The sequence below is a fragment of the Phoenix dactylifera genome, chromosome 11, assembly GCF_009389715.1.
Source record: "Phoenix dactylifera cultivar Barhee BC4 chromosome 11, palm_55x_up_171113_PBpolish2nd_filt_p, whole genome shotgun sequence".
NCBI lineage: Eukaryota > Viridiplantae > Streptophyta > Magnoliopsida > Arecales > Arecaceae > Phoenix > Phoenix dactylifera.
Window position 1 is genome coordinate 10,488,154 of NC_052402.1, and position 27,330 is coordinate 10,515,483.

General features: G+C 37.4%; 2 protein-coding genes across 4 annotated transcripts; one reads left to right on the forward strand and one right to left on the reverse strand.

The window, feature by feature from the left end:
- The first annotated feature begins 243 nt into the window (after positions 1–243).
- LOC103715000 (peptide deformylase 1B, chloroplastic) lies at positions 244–15,024 on the forward strand. 3 transcript variants are annotated; one of them, XR_003387153.2, is made up of 8 exons: positions 244–578; positions 785–923; positions 3,775–3,967; positions 6,692–6,802; positions 8,479–8,541; positions 10,717–10,829; positions 10,931–11,035; positions 14,570–15,024. XR_003387153.2 is itself a non-coding variant. In XM_008802499.3 (7 exons), the coding sequence occupies exons 1-6, from the start codon at positions 368–370 to the stop codon at positions 10,816–10,818; spliced, it is 819 nt and encodes a 272-aa protein (XP_008800721.1). In that variant the 5' UTR covers positions 244–367; the 3' UTR covers positions 10,819–10,829; positions 10,931–11,266. The 3 variants fall into 3 exon arrangements, 1 of the variants encoding a protein (XP_008800721.1); XR_003387152.2 differs by lacking the exon at positions 14,570–15,024 and adding an exon at positions 13,473–13,890; XM_008802499.3 differs by lacking the exon at positions 14,570–15,024 and having other exon boundaries at positions 10,931–11,266.
- Positions 13,119–18,648, reverse strand: LOC103714999 (polygalacturonase At1g48100-like). The gene is made up of 7 exons (XM_008802498.3): positions 18,231–18,648; positions 17,216–17,347; positions 16,523–16,687; positions 15,341–15,385; positions 15,034–15,241; positions 14,197–14,387; positions 13,119–13,944 (listed from the first exon to the last, which is right to left on the reverse strand). Exons 1-7 carry the CDS (start codon positions 18,546–18,548, stop codon positions 13,552–13,554), a joined length of 1,452 nt encoding a protein of 483 aa, XP_008800720.1. The 5' UTR covers positions 18,549–18,648; the 3' UTR covers positions 13,119–13,551.
- Positions 18,649–27,330: the final 8,682 nt, after the last annotated feature.

The window sequence follows — 27,330 nt, forward strand, 5'->3', positions numbered from 1 at the left end:
CACCGTAGGAATTTATATTTGATTTAAAACTAATAAGATTTGAGTAGAGATCTTTTTGAATGAAGTCAACATCTCTCTCCTAATAGGATTCCATAAGACATTCAGCAACGTAATGCATTAGGATTCCCCACCACTCAAAGTTTTTTTAGATGGATTAAACTGCCTAAATGGCTAGATCACTTGTTTATTAGAGAAAAAAGGAAAAAAATAGAAACACCACCCAATTAGACCTGATGGTTCGCGTGCGCCTCAGGACCCGGGATGAACCGCCCTGGTGCCACCGTTCTTTCTCCCTCTTTCGCAAGCCGCGGGTGAAGGGAAAATGAAGAGAAACCAGGGCACACAAACAAAGAATAACAAATAACGAATGGCGGCGCGGCTCCGGGCCTTGCCCGCTATCTCTCTCTCCGCCGTCCTCCCCCTCCTCCACGGCCGCTCGAGCTTTCCCACCACCGCCGGGAAATCGCTTAGCTTCCGCCGCTTCTCCTCTAGACCCGTAGCTCGGAGTTCTCCGCTCGTGGAGGTGTCGGCCCAGGCTCGGCGCGGTTTCTCCTTCCAAGAAGACGACTTCGCATCCAGTAAGCTGTATCCCCTTTTTTCTGGGGCTAAATATGACTATATGGATCATATGCCAAAGAACTATTGATATCTGATTCTTCCTTGGGCCATCAAGATTTTTTCCTTCTGGATTTCTGATTGAAATCGTCCCCCTTTCTGGTGCGTCAATTTTTTTATGTTGGTCTGATGCTGTATTTCATAATTGTGTACGATTTTTGGATTCCAGCTGCTGATCTGTGCTTTGAGTCGCCGTTAAAGATCGTGGAGTATCCTGACCCCATCCTGAGAGCGACGAATAAGCGCATCAATACATTTGATGAGAACTTGAAGAAGCTGGTCGAAGAGATGTTTGATCTTATGTACAAGTGAGCTATTTTCTTCTTGTTTTTTATGTTTGTTAGACTCATGCTTTACAAGCCCAAGTAATTTTGTAAAATCTTTGGTTAATATGTAAGACTAGAACTTAGGTAGATGCTGAGCATGTTGGTGTTGTTTTCCATGTCTTGCATTGGCTAATTGCTGGCAGCAGTGGATGTTGTTCAGACTTTAGAGCGAAACGGAAAGTTGGAAGTGGTTGTGAAACATAGGAAGTTCAGATTTTATATTTCTGGTTTTATTCCTGCTGAAACATAGTAAGAGAAGAAGCATCGAGGAGTTGTTTGAAGCAGTATATTTGTAAACAACGAACGGGCAAAGATGAGCTCAATGCTTGTCGAAGGGAATTTGTGAAGGCCTTCATGCATATGTAGGAAGAATGGAGGAAGCTTTCTATCAGGGTTGGAATTCATTCAGATAGACTGGTAAAACAGTTTATCCAAACTGGCCCTGGATAAGATGTTAAGAGTGACTTAAGAGTTAAGATCAATCCGGAAGCATACAACTGGGCTAATTTGTTCTGTCAGATGGAAATTCTGCCCATATGGGGTCGCTCCTAAATCATTAAAACTTTGAAAGGAACTTGGCAAGCGAATTTCACAATAAGCTAAAAGGGACACTAGGATTTGGGTTTCAGATCCAGCTTGTAACTTAGAGCCTCAGATAACTTTTACCAGCACAAGTTCTCTCAACTAGCTATCATCGTTATTGGGCTCATTGTAGTCTTGATATTTTTGTTACTCGGAAACCTCAGTTCAAGAAATTTCAGACTCTTAACACATTTGGATACTTGGACATGACACAATGCAACAGCCTTGGCAGTTCAAAAATGGGGTGTCCTACTCACATCAACTTAAAGTATCGACTGTCAAAGTCTCTCAAGGTTCGCACAAAGTTTTGGGAGTGTTGTTATTAAGGATGCACAGGTGGAATTGTTTAGAATCATTCCCCTAAAAATACACTTGGTGAAAAAAATACATTTTTTAATGCTGTCCATCGTATGGTCAGCATTTTTGCTGGTCGGGGTGTGTGCATGTGTGAAAAATTTGTGTATGTGTGTGTATGTCTTTGCATGAAGTGTTCTCTTGATCGGCATTTTAGAGATAGAAGCGCTAGGCACCTCAATACACCTTAAGACTTGGCACCCTTGCTGCATGTTTAGATGACAATCATTACTGAGACAACCGACCAAAATAAGCAGCTAAGTATACGCAAACTAGGGCCTAGCTTGAAGCATCAAGTATGAAACATTGGATATGTCAATATGTTGCTTGTTGGGAAACTCTAGTGACAATTGTGATGTTGAACCCGACAATGAGTAGTTAAACATAGTTGCATTGCTTTGATGTTCCCCTAATTTCGAAGACACAACCACTTTTAAATGCCCGAAGCAATGCTTTGACTATGATGCAAAATCCTGTATTTTTAAAATCAGTGTAAAGAGGCATATAGAGAGAATTGGTATATGCGCCTGAACATTTCATACTTGCCCTCATTTTGGGTTATTTCTCACTGAAACATTTTCTGGACTCATAAGGGTCGCAATGATGACATAAGAAGCTTGCTAATGTAACACGCTTTGTGAAAAAATAGTTTGAGATGGTCTGGATATGCAATTCTGGTCAAAAACAACTCTGAGAGGGCGGCCATTTAGTTTCAAGTCTTGGATAGAAATTAGAACAAAAGGAGGAGAGAGTCAAGACCTGCAAGGCCTTGATGAAAATGGTGAGAGGAATTTAAAAACACTTTCCAGTTTAGAAGCCTTGGCCTTGGATAGCAGCCAATGGCAAAGCAGGATCCAAAACGTTGACCAAGAAGTTGGAAAAACCTTTTTGTTTGCGTATGTCCCTTTGTGTTTATCTGTATTTAACTGGTTGGTGCGTCAAATTCGCATTCAAGGTGCACCACAATGGGATTATCATGCACTTGCATGTAGCACAATTAGGCATATAGGAGTGAATGTGAACCTTCTGAAGCCTAACACATCAGTATTAGGAAAATCATCAACTTGTGGTATATGCTCTTGATTTCGACTTGGGTTTACTTCTGTTACTTTTCTTTTCTTTTTTTTCTCTTTTTATCTCTCTTTCTTTTATGTTGAATAGTGATAGACATTGTTGCTAAAGAAATATACCATGTTTCCAGATGAGCAAAGTTTCTTTATAAGATTGGTGTGATATTTCTTTAAAGCTTTCAAGGCATCTTATGCTTCGAAAAAACATGCCTTGTTGGGATTTATATATGTTGTGTTGACAATATACACATCTCCCATTCCAGTTCGAATGCATGTAGAGCATATGATTAGGACTACCATATAAACTGTTTGAAGTTTTTGTTAGTTACATCTGACTACAAACTTCAACAACAAGCAAAGTTTAGTAGTTTTGTCAGTTTGGTGACCGTATTTTAAATTTCTTCGTCAACAAAAACAATATTAGATAAGCAAGTTTTATAAAGTTGCACTATAAGCACTGCCAAATCTATGCATATTAAACCAGTTTTACTCAGCATTTTTTTGTTTGTTTATTTTTAAAAACTAGATTATTGGCTGTAGGGAAAATGTGCACCCTTGATATCCATGCTGTGAATTTTGTTTTCTGTTTAATTTGATATACGAAATGTCTTAATCATGTCCTTTGTAGGCACTCCTGTGATTTATGTTATGAGTTCTCCTTGATAATTGAAAAAAAAAAATCCTAAAAGTATTTTGTAAATATGTTTATTGGGAATATGTTTTTACAGAACTGGATAATTTTGCCAGATTAGTTTTGTTCTGAGTATGCCTATTATGATTGTTTGATAATAAATTACTTTTGAGAAATATCTCTTCTTTCTCCACAGAACTGATGGCATTGGACTCTCAGCACCCCAAGTTGGAATTAGTGTTCAACTCATGGTATTTAATCCTGCTGGTGAACGTGGTGAAGGAGAGCAAATCGTTCTTGTGAACCCGGTAGTTTACAAAACCTCAAAAAGGACTATACTTTACAATGAGGGTTGCTTATCGTTTCCAGAAATCTATGCAGATGTAGAGGTGAGAGTTGACCTATTGGCTTTCCTGCTTGTATTGTGCATCAATTGCAACTTTACATAGCTGTTCAAATATTGAATCATGAGTAGTTTTATTGCAATCCCTATGGCTAAAGAGATGGAACAAGAATAGTTATGCCTATTGGAATAGTTGTGCCACAAGTTTTCCTATTCTTGTTTAGCTAGAATTTCTGGAATAATTTTTGGTTGAGCATGTTTTTATCCATTAAAATGTGGAGGCAGGCATAAATTATGGCTTTATGCCAGGGATAGCTTATGACAATCTTTCCTTGAAATAGTTATGCTTGGCATAAACAAGTTTGACCAGCATAATTGTTTCTTGCTTATACCAATTTTGCTAAAAGCTGTTTGGTAGGCATAAAGCTTATTCCAATCTTTATGCCTGTTTTGTGCCCAAACTAAATGCTGCCCAAATGGATTATATCTTGGAATGCTTTAGTTTTTGAATTACTTATATTAAATTTAACTAATAAGGATCTTATCCAAATAATAATGACAACAACAACAACAACAGTAATAATAAAGGATCTCATTTAAGTGCTACAACTATAACTTTATCTACTCCAAAAACTTAGTGGAAGTAAATGATTAGTTAGACACTTGCATAGGCTTTAGTTGTGGCTTTATTGATACAACATATGAGGTGGTCAATTCCTTAGAGAGCATATCTAAATTTTATCAGAGTTCTTGTAATTGCTGACAATTTTGTATGTACATTATAATATGTACATGTCAATGTTCTGCCCATGTTGATTACTCTGATCCTATATTTAAGTGTATCTTATATAGAGTGGTTCTATAATTTTGTACATGCACCTTTCATGGGCTCCATACTATAAGGTGCTGGTCCTTTTTTGATGCATATATCTGGCTAAATGCCACAAATAAATAATGCATTAATGATTATTGATTTTAAAGAACTGGTCATCCCAATGGAAACTTTGGAGAATTCAATAAGAGATCCTCCAATCTGTGATGGATTTCTACCATTGTATTGAGTGCTTTTATGCTCTTTGTCAACAAACAATTTGTCAAGCCCTAATTTTTAAAGGACTTGAAAAATACCACATGGTTTTTATTCAGCCTAAAGACCTTAAACTTGTTTTATGATTGCTTAATCAACCTCTCTTGATAGATTCTAGAGACCTCAGCTTCTAATCTTGAAAAGTGCTTGAGAAGTGTTTTCCTACTTGTTCTCCTCTATAATCCTTAAGGAGTTGGGTAGGGATATCATTAATGTTGACATCTCCTTTTCCATCTTGTCTTGTAAAATAGATTTATAAGTTGGGAACAATGTTTTAAAATCCAAGCAGGTTGATCAGGTTGACTTGTCACACACAAACACTTATTAGTTGAGTCACAATAAAACCCGCCAAGGTTCTAAGTATCGGTTCAGTATTTGTATTAATACCCAATTGGTACACCCCATGTCAAGTGTCGGTACTCGGTATTGTATATCCCTTGGTATTTGGCACTGGGTATAAGGTGGTGTATCAGGTATGTTTTGCTACTATAATGGTATGGTACATCTACTGGTCGGTATGGTTTGGATTGTTGACCTAAGTGGTTTAAATTGCTTGAACTTCATGGGTCGGACAATTCAATTGATTTGGTTAAATTAGTTTTAAAGACTAGAATGATAGAGGCAACAAAATGCACGTCTCCACTAACATACTTTAGTCCTCTTCCTTTTCTTTTCTATCATAGGTGCCACTACTTCCGCTTCCCCCTTGATCTTTATCATGATCGTTGGGTGAGGATGGTTCCACCATCGAGGTAGAATAGGAATATGTTACCAGAGAAGAGGATGTTGCTATTGGAAGAGAGGAGCATGCCATCGATGTGAGAAAAAGATCAAACTGCCATTGAAGATAGTTTTGAGAGAGGAGCATGCCATCAACGTGAGAAAAGGATCAAACTGCCATTGGAGATAGTTTTGATGGCCACGAGAGGTGCCCACTCTCTGACCACCCTTATCTTTTGCCCGTTGGTGGTACCTTAAAATCTCACCATTAAGGTGCAGTCATGTTAAAGATGGAAATCATGCCTCCTTTGCAACTCTGACTCTACCCCCACCCCTTTTCTTATTATGACACATAGGAATCAATTGAAAAGAGTTCATGCCTCTAGGATTTTGATTATGAAGCAAATAAATGGTCAAACATTAATTTTGGAATGGTGGTGTGGCAGTAAAGTCAAAGAAACATTAAGGAGTAGGAACCAAAGGATGTGGTTAGGCTAGACGGGGTTGAGATAAGGGGGCAATTGTATGAGAATGTGGGATCATAGGTTTAGAGAGAGGGAGGTGGATGGCTTGAATCGCTAATGGGATGGGGATTATGGAAGGACTAGGTTGTATGGTTGATCAGCATTCAAATTGGTGGCTTATGAGTTATGACCTTAACCCCAGAACGGTTTACACCAAGTCACTGGGTTCAAAACACTGGTTGAATGTGGACCCTCAATTGTACCAGCATACCCCTTCTTTATCCAAACCAATCCAATTGTGTAAACTATTTGTTTGTTTATACAACACTAATGCATCAGCAGTTAATACTACTATTGGGTAACTAGCATCTTGAATTTTTGATTTGAGAGGTTTACGATGTGTGACCAAAATAAAAGTTTGGCATTACACACTTAGGTATGGATACTGCCTGTTAAAATAACTTGATCTTCTAATATATTTTTTGTTCTTTCCCTGCAGAGACCTGCATCTGTCAAGGTTGGTGCTCGAGATATAACGGGTGGGAGGTTTAAAGTAAACTTGTCTGGTCTTCCTGCACGAGTTTTCCAGCATGAATTTGATCATTTGCAGGTTTTCGTCTATTCTATGCTGTCACATTCTCTCTTTACTTTTGGTTGGATCATGTAAATATGGAGCAGGGAGGAAAATAAATATAAAAAAAGGACCTAACTGATGTCTTATTTATAGCACGGCTTCAATCATTGCCTGAGAATGCATTTACTTGTTAGTTCCGAAATAAAAAATTTAGTTATTCTTTAAGCTAACAAAACTTGGTCAAAGACTATAATGTATTTAAAGAGAGTCTTTTTCAGTCATTTTGGTATATTATCTTACAAAATATCTCAAGGAATCAAAGTATATGATTTGTCAATTATAGTAGTAAGAATCATATTCTAGCATCTGAATTGAACGACTCTAATGCAATCCGGTGAATGAATAGAAAAATCTCAGAATAATGAGATAACTTGAACATTTCACATAGTCCAAAACCATGAAGTTCAAGCTTAGGGCTTTCTCCAGCTATTTGGATCTGGTTGGCTTCGCAAAGCTCATAAAGCCCCATCAACATTAAGTTTTCCCTAAGCTTTTTTAAGAGAATATATAATCTTTGGTATTAAAAGGACATGATGATAATATATAATAAACTACGAAAAAGTTGGGAGGAACCAGCCATATAGCGTTCCTTCTTTTCTTAAATATATATAGATATTTCATGTTCTGAAAAACAGAAGGTTTCCGGCCATATGACAGGAGTTCTAAAAATTGGATTTACAAGTTCATGCTGAGATTTCAATTTTTTACCTCTTTTCTCAAAGAGTTCCACTTTAACTCAAAAGGTGTGTAAGCTGGGTTGACCAGTGTATGAAGGAACTACTTTTTTCCCATTTCTGTCCTTTTATTTTCTTTATCTTTAATTTTCTGATATATTTCTACTTTCCATAGCATTCTATGTCATGAATTTTGGTTGAACGCAGTTCTTTTAATGGAAAATTGTGTTGCTTCCCATCTTTTGCCAAAGTGCTACAGCAGCCTGCATAAAGAACTGCTTTTTAGAACATCGATCCAAATTCTATCTTTTCTACAGTTAGTTACTCAAAATTTGCTTAAGCAACCTACGGCATTCCTCTAAATCATCTATTTCCGTCAAAACCGTAGTGCACCAACCACCTCATTACGTTATACCTTTCCTTCACAAAACTTTAATCCTTTAACAACTTCAGTACCTTCTCCCACTTATTCGCTCTTTTTTCTTTTCTGTTTCCTTCCCAACAAAGCTAGGTTTCATTGGTCTGGCATTAAAACTAACTCTGATTGAAACCTTCTTTGCTGAGAATAATAGCAAAATACAATAGAAACCAAATATCATTACTCAAATTGAGGTTGTCAACATTGCCATATCTAAGCATGCAAAGTTTCTTAGATTTGGTGGTATGTTTGAACCAACAGCATCTAGTTATTGGCATATGTTACTAATTTTCTTACTTGAGTGTCTTCATGCAGCATTCATGGGGCATTTAAGTATAACAGCATCACCTTTATTTTTTTAATCTCATCACCGTCATACCATTTCTAATCATATATAGGAAGATGATTTCTATCTTCTTGAAGCTGTATAAGTTTTCCTAATGTTTAATATTCTTTCCACTCTGGAGACCTTGTCACTATCGTGTATTCAAATATCTCTTTATTTCGCACTTTGCCCAGCAACTGGTTACAAAGATTGATAGCTAGGTTGTGATTTGCAGGGAACTCTGTTTTTTGATCGGATGACTGAAGATGTTCTTGAAAGCATTCGTTCAGATCTGAAGGTTAGAAGAATAATGACTGTTATAGCTGCATGTGAGCTGTTGTTGTTAATTTTCTTTTCTTTTTGAGTGGATGTCAATTAAATCCTGTGTCCTCTCCCATTCTTTGGCATTTTGGGGCAATCTTATATCTCAAAGTTGGTCTTAGAAAAAGCATAGCTTTGAAAATTACAATGGCAGTAATTGAAATATTGTGGATCTCATCGAGATTTTGTATGGCACTGTGGGAAATCTTGCCATGCAATACCATGAATTTCCTCTTATTGACTTGCTGCTTCACCAAGGTGGTTGTTTGGATAATCAATAAGTTCTTTTTTAGAGGTCCACCATGCTAGATAATTTTAATGTGTATAACCATGTGGGCAAACTTAAGAATTATTTTCCTGTTTATTTTAACATTAATTTAAGCATGCATAACGAAGAGCAGTTAACCAGCTGACTTTTACGTATCCGAAATATATTCTGGTTTTATGATAATGAATTTTCATAGTTTCACAAGTAGATATTCTTAATTTGTGCATGGAATTCTGTGAATCAATTATGATCCATTAGATTTTGAGAACTTTTACAATTAACCCTCAATCTGATAACATCTCTATGAATCAGTGTCAATTCCTGTCATTGACAAATTTGCGCAAGAAAGATGTTGCCCTGGAACCTTAAGATTAGTCGGTGGGAAGAAAAGACCATCTTATCTACATACTTTAAACTTCAGAGTCATGTAGTTCGGGATTCTACAGCAAGGCATTTCTCAGAAGATACCTCTATGGATAGAAAAATTTCACTTTGCTATTTGAGAAAAGATATGCATCAACAAAGACCTAGAATACTATATTTGGGATGCCCATAAAAGAAAGTTGGGTCTTTAGTCTAAATGGTTATGGGGAGTTGAAGATGAGAGATGGGTGGCTGGACCTGCAGTGTGATAGAGAACAGAATGTAAGGGGAAGAATAATTTTAGCTGTACGACATAATGATTTTCCCATTTTAATTATATTACTGGTGCATGAGGTGTACAGATGATGGCAAAAAAGGTTTCATCCCAAAATAGCCGCAAGGACCAAATTTTCTTCCAGCATGATCATTGGATTTGGGATATCGCATTTAACGAAAGCTTCCAGGCACTTAAAGGATGCCCTCTTATGCAGACTAGTGGAGTTCACATTTTTAAGAAATATGACATAAAGAAATTTACAGCAAAAAAAAAGAAGCTATTTGGAACAAGAGTTGATGAGTTGGAGACTATGAACACCTTTTTTAGGAGAAAGAACATGTCTGATATACATTGAGTAGAAGAGTGAGACTTGGTTTTTTCTTAAAGGTGCCACATACATAGTTTGAGATCTTCAGGTGCAGGTTTTGCCTCTTCAAGACAAATGCCAAACATTTGCAACAGAGAACTTGATCGGATGGAGGATAACTGCACGAAACTTGCCTCAATCAAAGAGGCAATTGTTGATATGGTTTTAAGTTTCTGTATGGTGAAACTGAAACCAAAAGGTTTCAATTTAGGCCAGAACTAATCCAAAGGCAGTGTTGTTTTTATAGCATTGAAACCAAAATCAAAATGTTTCAACTAGTCCAACACGGCAACACCAATGATGGTTTTATAATTTTGGCTGATATTGACCTATGGGCCATGCATGATCTATATTTGCTCATTGTTTTTCTTAATTTGAGTCTGAATCCTAGAAAGCATTTTATTATGATTGAACTCCGATTGTGCAACATATGAATGAATTGGAAATATTCTGGTGTTTGATTCCAAGAAATTATGTTGAAAGATATTTTGGGTTTTTGAGAGATTGAGCTCAAACAATGGGTGGAGTCTGTAGAATGGATCAGGGCTCCTGAAGAGTGAATTAGAAAGATTTGGACTTTGGATATCTATTCCTAAGTCAGGTTATCAGGTCACCCAGATAAGGACAGAACCTGACAACAGGTGCGGTTTTTGTACATCTAAAGGTGTCTATGCAAACTGGAAGCTGTATTATGAGGGATTTATGTGCAAAAAAAAAAAACAAACTATATTTGCATGTAGAATGTATGCAGCACGCTGATACATAGAAACAATATTTGTAGTTTCAACTGTGAATTGTTGGCTTACATTGATAATCATGCTCTTTTTTTGGCTGGTTGGTTTCTTTCAGTTTATAAACTTCATTGCATTGACTATAGGCTCTAGAAATGAAGTATGAAAGCAGAACTGGACTGCCAAGCCCCGAAAGCATTGATCAATATGAAAGAAGAAAGGAGGTTGCTGGTTTTGCTAGAACATGATTTACCTGCAGGTGCTTTCTGCTGACTCAGATATCGCATATTTAATTATCTAGTCATGTCCACCTGTACTGACTTCTGTAATATTAATTTGCTCTAATTTTTGCACCTACAGGATGCTAAACATGTTTAGCAGAAGTTATGTTGGAGTTCACCTAGCGGAATAGGTCATATCATGATGACTACATGTGCCAAGAGCCAATGACTCTAAATTCACAAGGTTCTTGCTTGCTCTAGTATGTTGCCCCTGCAGAGCATAATTTTGTCAAGAACGCATATGATGACATTCTGTGTTTGAGCATCCTACCATTTTTTGAAGCCTTGCATTTACATTGTTCATAATTGCAATCAGAGAAAAGTTTCTTTTCTTAAAAAAAAAATCTGGACAAAAAGATGGAACTTTCAACTTTTCTGAACTTTATAAATACGAGTGAATTTTTTCAATTTTACATATTGTGTATTTCTAGATATGATGCTGGAATGCAGACAGTCTGAGGCTATTGACAATTTTATTAATTCAAATACTGTGATTCTTGATGATGTAGGAATGAAGGAGAGCTGTGAAGTGGATTAGATATCTTATGCAACCACATAATACTACTTAGGTTATAGAGTCAAAGATGGCTAAAGCCCTATGCAGGGTGCATTTTGAGAAAAAGAAAATATAAACTAAGAATCAAAATCCGTCGTACCGACCGTATCGGTGGGCACCGGTACGGGTACGGTTTCGGTTCGTACCGGCTTAAACTGGTACTGTACCAGTACCTTTTTTCGCTAAACGCGTGCGAACGCGTGCACCGCCACGTTAAATGCCACAAATGCCACTCTATGGCATTAAATATCTCGTGTGGGGCAGCGCGCGGGCGCCGTTCCCTGTGCGGGGAACCGCGCGGGCACGTAGCCTTGCGCCCACACTGGTGTTCTTCCCCGCGCGCGGGGAAGCCGCGCTTGGGCCGATGCGATCCAGCCTGGTTCGCACCGGTACACAGCGAAAATTGGCCAATTCCGGTCCCTATAGGGCCGAAACCGTTTTTCACAGGTGAACCATACCGGTTTGGGGCCGGTACTGGTATAGTACGTGTTGAACCGGCCGGTTCGGGCCGGTTCAGCAGATCATGCTGAGAATAAACAAAGCCTCCTAAAATGGATCATACACCAGGCATGGTAAATTTTGAAAATTTGGTGATGATTATTTTTTACTCGGAAGAACTGTTATCCAAAAATTTGATAATCCATGAACTAGTCTGGAGCAGATAGCAAATTTCACATTTTTGATTTATTTGTTAGATCTGTGAATCGCGCAACCTCTTTACTAAGTGATGCTTTTCTTTTCCAAAACACAAAACCTGATAGGAAAAATAGTTGTAGATTCCTTAACTCATACAGAATATGTTCATATTCCAAACCCCCCATAAAAAAATTTAGAGCTTTAGGTTTTTTAGGTTTTTTAGGTTTTTTTAAAGAAAACCTGATAGTGTGTGATAAGCGAACTGCTAGAAACCATGATTTACCCTTTTTTTTTTAAAAAGCCCTTTCAATATCTAGTTACATATCTAAAGTTACAAACCTAAGGCTCTAACTTAGCAAAGCCATCAGCATGGTCTTCCATACCGCCTCATACCGTCCGGTATGGGGTGTATCGTACCAGCAGAAAATTGATATGAAACACACCTTTAAGTCGGTACAAACCCTATACCATATGTACCGAGGTGTACCGCCCTATTTCGAGGTATACAACATGTACCAAGGTGCGTACCGATTCGTACCGAGGTGTACTAAGATAAAAATTGAAAAAATATTTAGAGAGCTATTTCGGCACAGAGGTATACCGTACCGTACTGAAACGATAAGGTACCGATACGGTACCCGGTACCTAGATTGCAGACTTTGGCTATTAGTCTTCTATGTCATAAGGCTTGGTTATGGTTCATTTGTTTGCTAACAAGGCAGCTCATTCATACTTTGGTATATCTTATCTATTTGCAAAAATTATTAATATTATAACAGTGATATTTTAATTTTTTGATCCTTTAACATTGAAGCTTTTATTTAACATCACATCTGCATGAGAGGTGAGCTTAACTTCCTGAATTATGGCAATTGAGGCATCCCATTTATTCAGTTAATTTCTGTCAGCAGTCATTTGCTATATCACATATCTTTTTACTGAAGCAACAGCTTTTTTTAAGGCCTTGAGTTAGTCTTTTGGACAACTTCTGCTTCTGTTTGAGATTGTCGTCTCTTCTTTTGCGTGAAAAGTTTTACTGTTAGAAAGCTATTTCTGAAGAATCAAGATGTGAGTGTATCCAATGCTTTCAGATAGCCATGATGCTCATGTAGTTTATTTTTGTACAAGCGGAGAATCAGCATAGCTGCTCTTTTACTTCCCAAATATTGAGCCATTACAAATCTGGCATAAGTGATGTCTATATTCCCCGGATATGGGAAAGTGGTATCCACCATAGCAGGCTTTATGACCATGCATTATTATGTGATCCTAAGGCTCAGCAATAGTAGTGTACACCTTGAATGGGAAATTAATGTGAACTTGTCGTAATAACTGTAATGCCGCTAATTTTATAACTTATACATACATACATACATACATATATATATATATATAGATTTATTTATTTATTTATGTATACTCTGATCAGTGGTGCAAAGGGGTCGGAAGAATCACGACCGCATGCATGTATCCACCAATATTGCTTGACTGGGGCATTGTCAGCAAACTCAGCATGAATCGTGATCGAACTGGATCCGGTTGCTTGTTGGTTTTCCAGCTTGCAGACAAACAATTGGAGGAACAGTTGGGGTGTACAGTTCCCCATAGGCCTGCCAGCAGAAAGGTTCATACATGTGGTAATGTTCCTGCAGTGGTTTGAGCTCTACCTCTGTTAGGCTGATGCCTGAACAAGGCATACTGTCACTACATGCAAAATGCACTGGTTGCACTGTGAATGTTCCTTTAATGTTCTCATATGCAATGCTTGACAGTACTACTGCTGATGTCTGGTTCTTGCAAGACCTTCTGTCACAGTAAAATTGGTCGATGACAATAGGTGTTTGGACCTCCGAGACTTTTATATTTGAGAATCTTATGCTTTGAACAGAGCCTGCGCCACCCTGCATTTAGAATGTTGTGAAAGCAGTTTAGTCTTTAACATATCCAAGTAGCTTAAAGAATTGAAGGATATCTATGTTTTACAGATCTCTGGTAGAACGGAAAATTCTTAATGGCATTCTTGATGCTATGTCATTACAAAATCTTGGCAGGAGGGAATTAGTCTTGTTGCACGAGTACCGTATAGTCTATAGAGGGAATTGTTAAGGTCATTAATTGGATGAAATCTGAGATGGAGGTGAGAGGTTTTTCACCTGCCAGGTCTTGACTCTGACACCAGTCATTGTGCTGTGTATGTTCACATCCCTTACTGTTATATTTGAGACACATGCTTTGGTGTTGTCCTTCCCAAGTCCGCCTATGCTAATCCCATGGCCTGGTCCACAGTTCACATTGTGTATGTTTACATTTGAGCATCCTGTTTGGATGGAGATGCAGTCATCGCCTGCATAACACAAGCCAAAAATCCAGTGTCAGCAAACATATGGGATTCTAGACTTGTTGACCACTTCAGTATGTGCTCTGTTATACATCAGAAATATACGAGGAAAGGTAATTCTGTTGCCTTGTGTTAAATGTCTGAGTCTTGATTTTTCCCCCTCTTATTGTTTCCTTTTCTTGCTGTAGATGAAGAACAGAAACAGTCTGTTCATGAAGTCTTATGCCCCATTCCAATTTCAAGGGAGTTTTGAAGATCCCATCTCTGCTTGGTAAGGAAACCTCTCAAGTCTTGTTTATCAGTGCATGAAGCACAGCTACCAAATGAGATGATGCAGGACAGCTTAAAGGATCTTCAGAACCCCTATTTTATAAGGAAAGCAGGGAGGGATGAAGATTGCAAAACTGGACCTTACAAGACAGATGTGGAATGGGTAGCTCTTGGTTTTTTTTCTTTTTCTATTTCACCCCTCCCTCGCTTGAGCACTAAGGGACCTGTTCAGTCTACTGTAGGCTCCTATTCATCTATTTTCTTGTTACAAGTGAGCGATAAGGGTTTGCTCCCAGTATTGTATAATGGTGGCTAACAATTGCCTGCATGATCTTTAGAACTCTGAAATAGTGAGAATTTTCTACCAGGGTAATGGAATTACCACAGCCCAAATCATTGTGATGGATGGATACATCTTTGGAGTTCTGGAGATGAATTCCGTCCGTGTTGAGGCTGTTACCAGGGGAAGAAATGGTCATGTTGAAGACCTGAACTGCTTCGCAGTTGTCAAATTTAAGGTGGCATTGTGGGCTATTCTGTATAGTTATGCCTGTGACTGTCACATCGTAACTCCCATAAAACCTCAGAGCCTGCAATAAAAAGGAGAAAAAAAAAAAACAGATTACAATGTTATTCAGTCTGAATGGAAGCATTGCTTATTGTTTAGAAAGCCACGCAAGAATCCTTACTGTTGGTTTGATCTCTGGCATTTTTGCACTGAGCTTAGCATTAATCTGTTACAAATAGATGCAGGTAAGTATTTTCATGTTAGATTCCATCATGAGCAAAGTATGATTCTTTACATCACAGTTATCAGACTGAGAAATGAGTCTGGGACATCAAGTGAAATTGGAACTGGGGAAGCCTATTCTGATATAATTTAACACAGTAGTCTGCTAGCAGATATGGTTGCTTAAAATGGGAGATGGGGTAATTTAATGGCTGTTATAATGATCATTGCAATGGTTTTTGAGAAAGGATGCTTAATTATAAATATCAACAACCAGTATCAGAATTTCGGCTGTTATTTGACAGTTGTTCCATTATAACTGATGTGGTGAGAATAGTGGCCGTTATTCGCCATTTGCTTTGTTTACTCAATAGAAAAATATTTAAATTCAACTTTTTGTGACAGTTGAAAAATTAATTTTTTATTTAATTAGCAGTCCTTTTTTTTTAATTCAGTCAACAGTATGTCGATACATGAATTATGCATGTATTATTTTTGAATCAGCCGAATATTCAGAAAAAAATTGTTTTGTATACCACCCCCTATGTATTACTTGGTAAAATACATGGATAAAATATTTATATGTTTCTTCACTTATAAAGTGGGATGGACATTGGGGGAGTGACTTCAAATCATGAATTACTAATAAAATAAAAATTAAATATATTTTTTATATCTTTATAGTATTAAATATTATTATGATCAGTATGTACACATATGCGCACATTTTTGAATTATATATGTATATACGTACGCAAGTGTGTGTTGTGAATTTTTGACCGTCGAATTTAAAACCATATCCGATACATCCAAATATGTATATAACTGAAATTCTACCGTACATACTTTTTAAGACTGAATTTTGAACCATATTATTTTCTTTCTGAATTTAATTATATTTGAACTTTTATGGTGCTGCATTTTGCCGAGTATCAAGGGACCAGCCATGGTCAACAGTGATTTGGTCATGTGACGGTTACTTTGCCTTTTATCATCCATCAGTTTTTGTCAACATGGCGAACGACAGTCATTGTATAAGTCAACCTGGGTGTTCTGTGGGGTTCTGACACTATGGAGCAATACATGAATATATTGAGACCCTGCAGCCAAATTGTCTTGAGAGACGGAACGCGATGCTTACCGGGTCAACATCGGATTCGGAGTTTGTCCACCAGACGCTTCCTTGGCCTTCTATAATGCCACTGCCTCTGATGGTTATGCCTTTGAGCTTGGTGAACTGGAGCCACTGCAGCAGGCCTGAACCCCAAGCTTTGGAGCTTGTTGGGGCAACGATCCTTCCGTCCAACTGCAAGAGAGACCACCTTGTCGTTATTGGTTTTTTGTGTCTTCTTTTGCATTATACTCGTTTATAGACAATATTAAAAAATATAAAATATATAAATAAATTTACCTCATCATATCAGCTTAAGCTTTTAGGGCAAACGATTTTAACATGGTATGAGAGCAAAGGTCCTGAGTTTAAACTCCATCCCATATTCTAACTCTATTATTAAAAATTTCATATGTTGGGCTTAGTCATTAAGCTTTTTCTGATATATTTGTCGCCTGAAATACCGGGCAACAACTCCATAGGGAGTAGAAACTGACTCGGTGTCAGCCAAAAACCGAATTTAAGTGGGTCACTTGGACCCAGACCAATCTTTTTGTCCGAGATCTGGAATATAATCCAGACCTGGGTCCAGATGTTAGACCAGGATCCCACTCAATCTCACCCCTGTGAGCACAATGCGTCGCAGACGAGGGACCCTGGCAACCGAATGTTCTTTAAAGGCACACTAATTTTTACAACTGATTTATAGCAGCATTTTGGTACCTGAAATACAATATTGGGTTGACAGTAAGGTCCTGAGAATGAGATTGGCCTAACGACGAATTGGAATTTTGCTGGAACAACCATGGTTGAAGCCTCCACTTTACAAGCAGCAGCCCAAGCAGCCTCGAATGCCTGCATTCCATGAGATCAGATTTGTGATGCATGACCAGAATCCAGTATTCCTTGTATAGGGCAGATTAAGATATCCATTTCATGATATACAAATGCTTCTAAGCCATTTCAATTCTGCTTTACAATAGAAAATAATAGGGCAAAGAGCACATCCTTGTCAAAGACCCATTTCTCAGTAAACATGCAAACAAGACTTAACCCCATCAAAATTAAATATCAACCCTTTATTTCACAATTTAGGTTATCAACAAGCGGTAGGAGTAGATCAGGGGATATGAAATAATGCGACCACTGCCTTCTTTTTGCAAACAGACAAAGAAGCAAAAAGTCCCATCCCATCAAGAATAAACATCAACCTTTTATTCTTCTTAATCTACAACAGCTGCAGAATCTATATATTTTTCCACATTATTTTTAGCCACAGGGTTGCAGTTGCAACGAGGAGATATTTGTATTTTTTTTAAAAAAAATAAGAAACATTAATATATTATGAAAATGTTCATCTATATAAAGCCCTGCTCATTTAGCAAATACCTTTTTCGTTCTTACCTATTAAACACACACACAGTAGCGAAAAGGAGAAAAAAGAAAACACCAAACCTTAAACATCAGGAGCTGCAAATGCCCATGGCCGCTACCCGAAGAGACAGAATTCTATCCTTATTTCTATATTTTTCACCCATTGACTGTATTCTAAGAGAACTATAAAGCCAAAGAAAAGCTGACTAGAATTTTTTTAAATTGCCGGGCAAACAGAACAATGTGGTTGGTTATTGGCATTGTTATGGCCTTATCCCCTGCTACTGGTCGCTGCAAAAACCAGGAATGTCCTAAGATTTCAATTAATTCCAAAGAAAAACTCAGAGAGGTTAATGTCAGCCACCTTAGTGTCATCGGTGACACCATCACCCTTCGCTCCAAAATCAAGCACATCAAACGTCGCTGCTTTGGGGGCTGTCGGATATCCTTTGCTCGGGCTGTTCTTCGGGCTCGGTTTCGGGCTTGACTGGCCTCTGCCACCATGGTGGTAACTTCCACTTGTCTTTCCCTTTCCTTTCTTTTTTGCCAAGGAGGAATATGGAGCCTTCTTTTGCCTCCAATGCCTGCCTCTCCTCCCATCACAGACATCGAAAGTGGAGTACAAAACAAGAAGGACAAGAAGAAGGAGCACTCCAATGCCTTTTAGACTAATGCCGCTCATCTTTACGTTTATACCTATGTTTTTTTTTTTTGTGTGTGTGTGTGTGTTTGAGAGAGAGAGAGAGAGAGAGAGAGAGAGAGAGAGAGAGAGAGAAGAAACAGAGAGGCGACGGAGTGGGTGGTGAGAAGAGAAAGGAGGGAAGGGTAGGTTTAAATAACCACGGCCTCAGCATCTCTTGACCCACAGCCCACGAGCAACAATGAGACCAACGAATTTTTCATCAATAAATAAAAAGGAAAGGCAATTGCCAATTTTTTCATGAAAAGATACAATTGCCAACGAATTCAAATGTCCCATTCCTTATTTCCTTTGCTACCTCACTTGTGCAGGAGTTCTACATCCTCTAAGATAATATCACCTACTCAAAGCAATAACTCAAAATAATCCAATTTTTACCTATCCTAGAGCCAGATGATCAGCTGTTGTACCAAAAAAAAAAAAAAATAGTATACAAAATAGCATGGAACCATAAAATGCACCAAGAAAAAAGAAAATGTTGCTTCAACCTTGGTGGAATATTACACATACTCTTACAATGAGGCTAAGAGATGCAACTAGGTAACACCTTATTGTTTCTCCATGAATTACTGCCAACTATCCATATGTCCGCTTCAGCAGCCGACACATGTCTGCGACAAGTGTAGTTGTTAACTACTAATCTCTTCTTAAAAATTCAATAAGTACTCGCATCCATTAGAGCTGACACGAGGCCAATTTGTAGATGGTCGTATCCGACATACTTTTACATTCTTACTCTAATTATTATAATCATTTGGCATGAAGTTAGGTGTTTAAGTTGTAGGCATTTGTTGGGCAATTGATGTCATAGTGCTATTCATTTATTTCCTAGTGTAAAATTATTAGATTAATTTGCATACACTTCTCTACACAATGCCAATTTTTTTTTTTAACATTTCTTTTTTCTTATAGTTTTTTTGTTGGGAAAGCCAAAGGGGCACATGTGAGTGGGTCTAGGGGCCATGGGTGTTCTTAGAGGGCGCTGATGGTAACATCTCCTGATCACATGCAACGGTCACGGGCGCGAGCACTGTACTCTGTCTTCTCCCCGGCAACCGCCAAAAGGAGGGGCGGAGAAACGTAAAGCGGCCGGGAAAAGGGGCCCAACTGTACTCTTGTCTTCATTCCGCTAACCACCGTACAGCTAAAGCTCAGAAACCAATTCTTCAATAAATAAGACAAAAAAACATATTGGTGAAGGGGAATGAGAAGGCTCTCAGTAGTGTCAAGCTAACTTTTATTCCATTTAGAGTGCTGAGAAGGGGTTAAATTAATTGAAGTTGGATCTTGATTTATCCTCCATCACTAGTGAAAGAGAGGTGAGGGGTTGGATTAAAGGCTTTGGTAGGAAGTATCAAAAATGATCACTTTCTTCGCCTTTTCGCTAAGGTCAAGTATAGATAAATCGGAGTCTAAGAGATGGTATCTATGTAAGGGCGGAGCGTAATCAAATGAAGAAGAAATGAAAGAAAAAAATCTTCTGGAAAAGTATGAAGCAAAAAATGTTGTACTAATAAAAAAGTACAGACATGTGTTACGCACAACAAGTGCTTCAAGCGACTTCAGTACTGCTAGAGGGTGACTCGGCTACGATGATCAGATGGGTCCGACAAGGCCCAAGTAGTGATGGAGGAGTTCATCTCCTGCTCTGTAATAGTTGGACGATGGTGTGAGAGGGTGTTATAGTTCAGGCTATGCATGTATATCGTGAAGCTAATAGGGCGGCCGACTGGGTGGCGGCATATGTTGCGAGCCACTCAGAAAGTACCCTATGGACTGGGGAGGGTGAGATGCTTGAAGCACTTCGAAATCTTTTGTTTTCTGATTCCATTGAGTGTATTCGTATCTGTGATGTATGAAATGCCCGTTTTAGGAAAGAAAAAAAAAAGATTTTTCATGATAACCAACAAATCTTCTGACATTTCCATTTGTATTTAGAAGTCATTTTGATGTTGTCCTATACTGATCATTAGTATATCATCGAGCAATTTCTGTCAAATTCTAATGTAGTTACACAACCTCCGCATGAATTATTACAAATCTTCCTTCTTTTATGACCATCACAAAGAAAATCAAATAGCATTCTTATGAGGTCTATTGAGCATGCTCAACTTTTTTTACCTGTCTATAATTTTGTTCTCAGCTGCCCAATTTTGTATTAGTACTTAATTATTTGAAATACTTATGCTTGGTCTCCATTAGATAGCTAGATCATTGTTCGTGCAACATTATCAGTCTCGCCTCGTCTCCAATCATTTAGTGTCATTTTTTTATGTTACGTAACAGCCAAACTCTAAGAGCTTGCATTATTGATACGTGTGATGCATTTGCAGTGCAATATATGCATGACAAAATATGCCTAGTATTAAATATAAACATGGCAAATATATCAAATATGTAGAACATACAACTACAGTATGAAAATAGGTGTATCAATGGAGGTCGATAACCCACTAATTCAACCCAAAACCAACCCAAAAAATAAGGTTTGAGCATGAAAAATAAACCCATAGGTTTGAACTGCTATAAGCCATCTTTAAATACTTCGGATAAGTTTGGACTGGATTTGGGAGCAAGACTATAATTTTTAGAGACCATAATTTTTACGTATAACCGATTGAATATCTCCTTTTTTAAAATTGCATAACTTTTTGAGATATGCAATACTACAGTCTACTGATAAAGTGTTTTGAAGCATGCAGCAATTGGGACCGTATGAAATGTTTGGGACTCCAAGTGGATTGATCATACTAAAGTCTTTCTTTTGAAAAGGAATTTGATTAAGCAAAACTCAAATTCTAGAAAAAATTGTGAAGCGACTAAAAAAAGTTGATAGAAGTCAAGATTTGATTTCAGGAGGATTTTAATCTTTTCGTGATTATTTTCATTAGCCGCAACTATTTTAAAAAAGTGCTAACATATTTCAATTAGAAAAGGAATTCAACTTAAATTTTATAAAGACTCACTTACTAGTATAAATAAAGGAATTGTAATTAGTTTTATTCTTCAATTAATGAAAAAAGGGGTCTAGAACTTTTTTTCGATTTTTTTATTTTTCTTATTGTCTTAAGAAATTCAAATTAAGTGAATTGAGAAAATGTGTTCCTTTTTTCCATTTAGATTATTGGATTTGGGTTCCAAAATTAAATCTGAAGTCTTATTGGGTCAATTTGGCTTAACTAGATCCATACTCCAAAACCTAAAACCCAAACCGATTATATGCGTATATACGAAATATATATATATTTAATACTTACACCCATAGGTATATAAATGCATACATATATGTCTATGTGTCTATCTTTTTTTTATTCATAGAAAAAAACAAGCAGGGAGTAGTGAAACTATAATAATGTTTCTCCATAAATTTTATCCACATCATTTATTGTATTTTTTAAATATATATTGAGGTATATTATTATAATATTTTTTTTTACTCTTCATGTCTTTCGATTCCATAGATATATATCGATAACAAAATGATAGTTCAATAGATGTCCCTTTTCAGATAATTTTCTTATATTTTTTATACCGATTTTTCCATGTTTCATAATTTATGAGGTAATATTTTGGATGTAGCAATAATAAGGAAAAACAAAAAGGCAAAAGCATAGCAAAACAACCTGTTAGGCACCTAATTTCTACCCGAAATCTAATCTACTAGGTTTTTTTTTCTTTTTTTTTTTTGGGGGGGGGGGGGGGGGGGGGGGAGGAGGAGATAGTAGGCACTAATTCAAAATTCTAATCAAATTTATGTTTGAATTTGAATTCAAGATTCTAATCAAATTTATGTTTGAATTTGAATAAAATAAATATATTCTAGAGGTTTGGGTATAGGTATTGATGAGGTCGGAGGGTATCCCCCGAACTCCAGAGCTCAGTCCCCACCGGGCTCAAATTTTCCTCAGAGGTATTATTGGGATTTCATAGTCTCTTCCCAATGCACGGTTTTGTCCCGCAAAAGGCACCTATGAAGAGAAAGGGGTAACTCTCCTCTATTTAAGGAACAGACCTCTCCGTAATCTAATCGACGTGGAATTAAGTTTGGATTCTTTATTCCCACAACAGGTATAATTAAATTTGCCCTTAAATACCTCTAACCATACATGCATCATGATAATATGATTTTTTTTGAAAAAAAGAGAAAATACTAATACATGCATATGCGTGTGCGGGCATGTAGAGATACCACGATCGAGCTGCCGACGGACCGTGCGGCTGATGTCATGCATTGTGCCTGGATACGTCATCAAAGCCAAAATTATAGCCAATTTGCAAAAGTTAATTCTAATAATATCGGATCCGATCTCACGTCAACTAAATCCACCGTACCAACTGGATCCCCAGGTGGGGCCCAATTTGGGGAGAAAAAGGAATAAAAAGCTTCGAGCCTATCTCAATTATTAAGGCAGCCATCCATTCCGATCATGATAAGACCATGTGCATATGATCTCAAATTTACGCCCAAGCCCTTGGCATTAGCCGTATCATGTTTACGTCCTCTGCTTTGCCGCATCACGCCAGATTCCTGGTTTGCAGGCACAAGTGGGATGTGGGCGGGTGGGGTTGGACCCAACCCGGCCTGGTTTTGGACACCCATAGATTAAGCGGGAAGCGGTTTTGTTTTTTTTCCCCTCAAACTCTAAACTTGAAGAATATTGTATTTCATCATTTGTTCTAATTCATTACCTTTTTAGTTTAAAAATTTAATCTAATATTTTTTTGATTATAATTACTCTAACATTTGCTTATGGCCTCGTAAAATTGATTTTTATTAATAATATATTATGTGGGCTCCAACGGCTCTGGCGCATGAGTTTAGATGGCATGTCGTGATCCAAATGGGATCGGTCGCTATACTGAGCTTAGATCACTGGTAATTCTTGTTCAAGTAATTTGGTTCGCAATCATCCATGCTGCGTATGTTTATATTTGAAAATAGCCGATATGCTCTCACAACTCTAAATGGAAGAATGGCTAAAAAAACAAAGCTCTGCTCCATCACACATATCCAGGTTAATTACAAGTTTTGGATCATAGCTGGAAATGAACGCATGACCGTTTTTTTATATATATAGTTTCACTATATCTATATATTAATATGCATAATCTAGCTAAAATCATTGTGAGTGTGACTTGTACTAGTCGTGACAAGCCGGCATTAGATGGATGGAGGAGAATGACAAGGATTAGAGACATTTAAGCCAAACGAAGAATATTCCCCAAAAGCTTTAACTTACAAAAAAAAAAAAAAAAGGCAAACATCCAAGTGCATGACCGTATCATATGTTCTTCTTGAAACCATTAAAATGGATGCCAGAAACTCAAACCGACGTGATACCAGAGTGCACTGTTCTACAACGAAATTCATCAAATATTATTAGAGCTTCAACTGCATTATAAGTTTTTCACTTTTTATATGTTCGCCTACAGAAGTTCCCCACTACATGATCATTCTCAAAAGAAACATTATAAGTATGAGAATCATATGCAAGCTCTAAAAAATCGATCATTCTTCTACTTGTTTATTAAAAATCATCAATATATCAAACAAAGATGGAGGGGTTTCTCCAATGGATACATTAACCATGAAAATTTTATATGCAAGCAAGGAAATCTCTGGTTCCTTGCACGATACCACGATCCCATAATCCTTAAATGGAGGTCGTGGGATTTTTGGTAGGTGCTGACCTCCATCAATGCACATGATATTGAACGTTTTAAAAGAAAGGCCTCGGAGCCGTCTTTTAGTGCTGCAGAGCTCGTGAACCCTGCGGCCCTCGTGAACTCCATGCATGAAAATAATTAAGATTTGTTGCATCTAAATATAATGCCTACTCTCCGTTCAAGACGCTTCTTTTCCTTGCTGCGAGATGAAAACAGAGCGAGGGAAAGAGTGGAGTTTGATCTTGGATTAGGTGATATAACAAGAGATAAGTTAAGGACCTGCTTTTAGGCAACCGAATATTTAGGTGGTTTTTGCTCTAGTTGAATATTTTAAATGGGATGTCCTTGTGAATCCATCATTGAAGAGATCAGAACTTCTAAAGGTAGCTAGGACATTTGCATATTTCTTGGATTACTCATGGTGAGACATACTTGGCTGCTGCCTACTCAACAAATCATACTTAAGCACTGCAGAAGCATGTTATTTATCTACCAATAACCTAAACAAGTTTCCTAATTACATTTTTATATACGAATACAATCTCAAATTAAATTCTTGGTTACGAAATTGTTTTGATACTTTATCATTTTCTTTGGCATATTTTTCAAACTTCTTTTCTAGGTGAAACAAAGAGAGAACAAAAGTCTAGCATGAGGAGAGTAGCAGTGGTTGCCTGCTGCCTTAGGCTTTCTAGAAAATAATTGGCTTAACTGTGACATATCTATAACTTTACCCTTTTTTTTTCTCATCAAAAAAGAAAGTGACATGCCTGGCACGTAAGGCCACCAACTTCTATATCAAATTTCAATATTTTTGAGGACCTTTAGTTATAATGTTGGTTATCATAAATTTTCCTCCTCCCCTTGTGTGTGTGTGTGTGTCCAGGTGGATCCTGTAGTTGGTTTATGGTTTCAGATTTATGTGAAATATTCAAGTTGGCGAACCAAGTCCACATTATATTTTACTATCTACTTGGACTTTTCCTAAGAGATCAATATTGTAGGTATCGACTGGGACAAAATTCCAATCGAATATGTTCTTGAATTAAAATTCTTTGCATCTTTCTGGATTTGTTATCCATGTTTCTTCGAATGAGTTCCTGCCCAATCAGGTATATATTGCACTTAGTAAAATGTGAGATAGAACTGAATTATACGAAAATTTGGTTGAGACCTTATGAATGGTAAATGTGTTATGCTGCTTAGAGGATGTCTTAAATTTGAATATTGTGCATGCAACAAATATTCAGCATTAGAGTTGGACAAATGCGATGCGCATGGCAGGCGATATGGATGGCTGTGGTCCAATGGGTTGCAATAAATCAAACCAAACAAAAAGAAAGAAAAGAAAATTCATTGGGGTCTATGTAGAATCACAGGTCAATGGAAACAGGAAAAAAAAAGCATTAAATCATCATTCTTTAAGCAGGGTGGTTTGCAAATAATGAAAAGTGGAGCTGCGCTACTTACCATTTCATACAGAAAAATATGTATCAGAAGTTGACATTACAATTAACTAATGATCACGAAACTTAATGCGAAAATTACTATGTCAACACACGTGGAGTTTTAAAGCACCTCCACAAGACATTGTCCAAAAGTAAGTAGTAGTTAATGAGCAGACTGGTCCCCTTATTCTACTAAATTAACCTATTCTCTTCCCTTAACATTGCTACTAGTTAGGAGTAAAAAAAAGATGAATCCAACTTAATTTACTGTCTCATGCCAGAAAACATAAAAAAAAAAAATAATAGCAGAAGAGTCACGGATCATTCTAGAAAAACCTCCTAGGAATAACATATACACATGTTTCACCAGGAAACAGGGTGTCTTGTCTCTGCCCTATTGGGAGCTTGCACTATTTTATCATTGTCTGTGGCTGCTGCTGGTCATGTGATCCTTCAGTTGGAAACTCTTCAGCCTTTGGTGATGTCCAAGGCTTTGCTCCAAGGTGTCTCGGAATTCTGGGGGCCAAAGGGGCTGTCCCCACTCTGTTCTCATTTTTTTCAGCGGCCTGCGGTCTCTAGCAATCACGGGCTGCCAGAATAGCAGAAAAAGGCCTTAGATCTCGGGTGACCCTTCATAGAGTGGGGTCTTTTCCTTCGCCTGCTGAAATATTTATCGTTCGTATTGCTTGGAGCACTGCCTGCACGTGAATTCAGGTGCATGCATTTTGGCTATCCCATGTCACGTAGGTCCCATGTAATCTTCACTTCTATCGATCCATCAGCCATTGCTTGTGAACGTGTGTTACGCTTGCTTAATAATTTGCTCGATGGCACAATTTGTTTTAATCTACTCCTATTTTGTATATTCTCTGTATTCTCTTCCCATCTGGCTGTAGCCTTTGAGGTCTGTACGTAGCTCTCTCTATAAATTTTGGTGGCTAATGTGGCTCCTTGCCCATTAGTCTCCTTTTAATCAAAAAAGTCAAAAAAAAAAAAAAAAGCTGGAAGAGAAGTGATCCGAATCACCTGCATGCAGACTGCTTGTGTACAGGCCACAAATTGAAGTGTTTGGCTTGCCTATGTAATTGTGTCCTTTTTTAAGTTTGGAACCTTATGGCATTCAGAAGGTTTTCTTCCTCTATATATTAGCGTTCTTCTTCTGTATGATTATATTCAATGGATCTACTCACTTATAACAGAAGGATCACATACATATTTACCATTTCTTCTCTTGGGAGCATCTGGCCGATCCAACTACTAGTATCGATTGCTGTGAAAAAAACGAAAAATGAATTTGCAGTTGATTCACCACTCCATAAGTCCATATTATGTAACTAAACAAGAGAAGCGGGAAAGTGGAAGAGGTGCAAAACATTTTTTTTTCTTAAAAAAAAAGAGAGATAATCTTTATACTTTGATAGCCAAGGGACAAATTTCTCACCTCGTTGATTCACATTTTAAATTTTTATTAAATATTGCTATAATAAGCATTTGTTCTCTTAGAAAGCTATAGAGATATATTTAATATCAATTTTTATGTAAAGTTCAATTCTCTACATAAAAGCCTAAAATCAATTGCTTTTCTACATTTTGTAGGCTGCTGTATGGTTATGGTTTCTTTTAACATGGGATAGAGCTATGTAAAAGGA

Coding starts and splice junctions, on each gene's coding strand:
- LOC103715000 (XM_008802499.3), top strand. CDS start 368: ATGGCGGCGCGGCTCCGGGCCTTGCCCGCTATCTCTCTCTCCGCCGTC. Junction 579..784: donor AGAAGACGACTTCGCATCCA/GTAAGCTGTATC, acceptor TTTGGATTCCAG/CTGCTGATCTGTGCTTTGAG. Junction 8,542..10,716: donor GCATTCGTTCAGATCTGAAG/GTTAGAAGAATA, acceptor CATTGACTATAG/GCTCTAGAAATGAAGTATGA.
- LOC103714999 (XM_008802498.3), bottom strand. CDS start 18,548: ATGAGCGGCATTAGTCTAAAAGGCATTGGAGTGCTCCTTCTTCTTGTC. Junction 17,348..18,230: donor GTGTCACCGATGACACTAAG/GTGGCTGACATT, acceptor CATGGAATGCAG/GCATTCGAGGCTGCTTGGGC. Junction 15,242..15,340: donor TGCCAGAGATCAAACCAACA/GTAAGGATTCTT, acceptor TTTTTATTGCAG/GCTCTGAGGTTTTATGGGAG.